At 31.6% G+C, this 1,948-nt stretch overlaps 1 protein-coding gene across 1 annotated transcript; it reads right to left on the reverse strand.

The window, feature by feature from the left end:
• Positions 1-435: 435 nt before the first annotated feature.
• LOC119689560 (S-methyl-5'-thioadenosine phosphorylase-like) lies at positions 436-1,579 on the reverse strand. Its single transcript, XM_038104414.1, has 3 exons — positions 1,459-1,579; positions 653-1,402; positions 436-591 (listed from the first exon to the last, which is right to left on the reverse strand). The coding sequence occupies exons 1-3, from the start codon at positions 1,525-1,527 to the stop codon at positions 514-516; spliced, it is 897 nt and encodes a 298-aa protein (XP_037960342.1). The 5' UTR covers positions 1,528-1,579; the 3' UTR covers positions 436-513.
• Between the last annotated feature and the right edge of the window lie 369 nt (positions 1,580-1,948).

Below are 1,948 nucleotides of genomic sequence, written 5' to 3' on the forward strand. Positions count from 1 at the left end.
ACCCCATTAGTATTAAATTCCGCCAATGTCAATTGAAGTTATAAGTTTGGGAATGAATCTACACTATTCTTAGGGTAACATCACCCGATTGAAATATACAACTCTACATTGAGTAAATGCAAGAATACTAACACTTTACCTGCGTATCTTTAAAGTTTAATTAGTGCCACCATGACACTCCCATACTTGCGGGCACCTGGACCACATGGTAATAGTTCTCCACTATGAAAACTTAACTAGCAAAGCTGGTCTGTTTGGCCTATAAATTGATTTTAGATAATCCAAGTTTTGTGATTTTAGACTTTGCTGATCGGAATATCGGAAACCTTCGTTTTTATAATGCAATATAAAGCAAATCATTATAAGTCTAATTTGTGGCGAACGTCTAGAAAGTACACTGTCGGTAGTTTTGAAGTAATATTAAAAAGTGAAAAGTTTTGCTATTATCTTTTAATTTTACATACTAGTGAACAGAATTTGTTTATTGCTTTGAAATGTTCTTCGGGCTTTGATTTATATCTTACGTTTTGGTATAGCGAATTCTTCAAAAGTGAATTGGAAATCGGATCCCACAACAATACTTGCACGATTCTTAAATAAAAAATTATAGTGAATTTTAATAAAAAAAAAAATAAATTGAATGGCAACCAACCCTATTCTTTGTGATTTCGTCTGCCCAGCTGACATCTGAAATGATTTTTATTGTTCTCAACGCTACTTTAACAACATTTGGTAGAAAGTTGTCGTATATGTCCAGAATTTTGTTACCATTCACTTCGCCCCATTTAGCATAATTTGTAACAACTGCAAGGGGCGCAAACAAAATGCCTGCATGAAGCGAAAGTGTTGCTTCAGGAACTAATTTAGTTGTAGTAAGTAGATCTGCTTTCCATGTGCGGTAAATGCTACATTCCGCCGTTGTTGGCCATCTCGGTCCTTGAATTGCCAAAACAGTTCCATAATTTATAACTGGTATATTTACTTGTGCTCCTGCATCAATAATAACGTTGCGTAAATAATCGTTAAACGGTGGCGACATTGGCATATGACACCTAAAGCTTTGTACACCATTAAAATCAATTCTATTTGCCCATGCAGTGTTATTAATGACATTATCAGGCGATATAACATCACCAGGATACATTGTTTCCTGTAATGAACTGCAGGGGTATGACGCAATTATATGTGTTACTCCCAAATTATTAAAAGCCCATATATCGGCATGAGAATTTTTATAGGGCGCCAATACGGTCAAGCGACTAAGATGCGGCATGAGAATACACGGTATATTTTCGATTTCACCATCAAAAATAACGTCGCTTGGGTTACCATATGGTGTGTTCATAAAAATGCGTCTCCGAAAATCCATTTCATTGATTAAATCAATACCCATCAATCCGATCTAAAATTATTTTTAAATTCAATTAAAAAATTGTTTATTGTTTGATTTTATCTGACCTTTATTGGGATAATTTTGGGATTTCTTACAGCATTCTTTCCAAATAATATATCATGTCCAAAACTCATTATGTTCACTAAAATTTTTGATTTTAAAGTCCTAATATTTTCCAACAATTATATTTTTTATATAACGAAACAATATTATATTTTTTTTTACTTATATAAAATTTAATATGATCAAAAATGCAAATCTTACTAAAACATTTTAGAATTTTTGTTTTTTTAAGTAGGTTAATATTATTCAAAACCTTAGGCATTCCTTGAAATTGTTTAACGACATTCTACAAAAATATACATCTTTACCGTATAACTCAATTAAAGTACAAACTTTTCAGAACGCCATTTAATTTTATTTCAAACTTTTTTTTTTAATTAATTTATAATTTCAAATATGTCCGTCTTTACAGCTATTATTAATTTGTCATTTAAAGGCGAAGCACTATCTTATGCATATCAACACTCTAATATTTGTTGATGCTATCCATTA

This window comes from Teleopsis dalmanni, chromosome X, assembly GCF_002237135.1.
Source record: "Teleopsis dalmanni isolate 2A chromosome X, ASM223713v2, whole genome shotgun sequence".
Classification (NCBI taxonomy): Eukaryota; Metazoa; Arthropoda; class Insecta; order Diptera; family Diopsidae; genus Teleopsis; species Teleopsis dalmanni.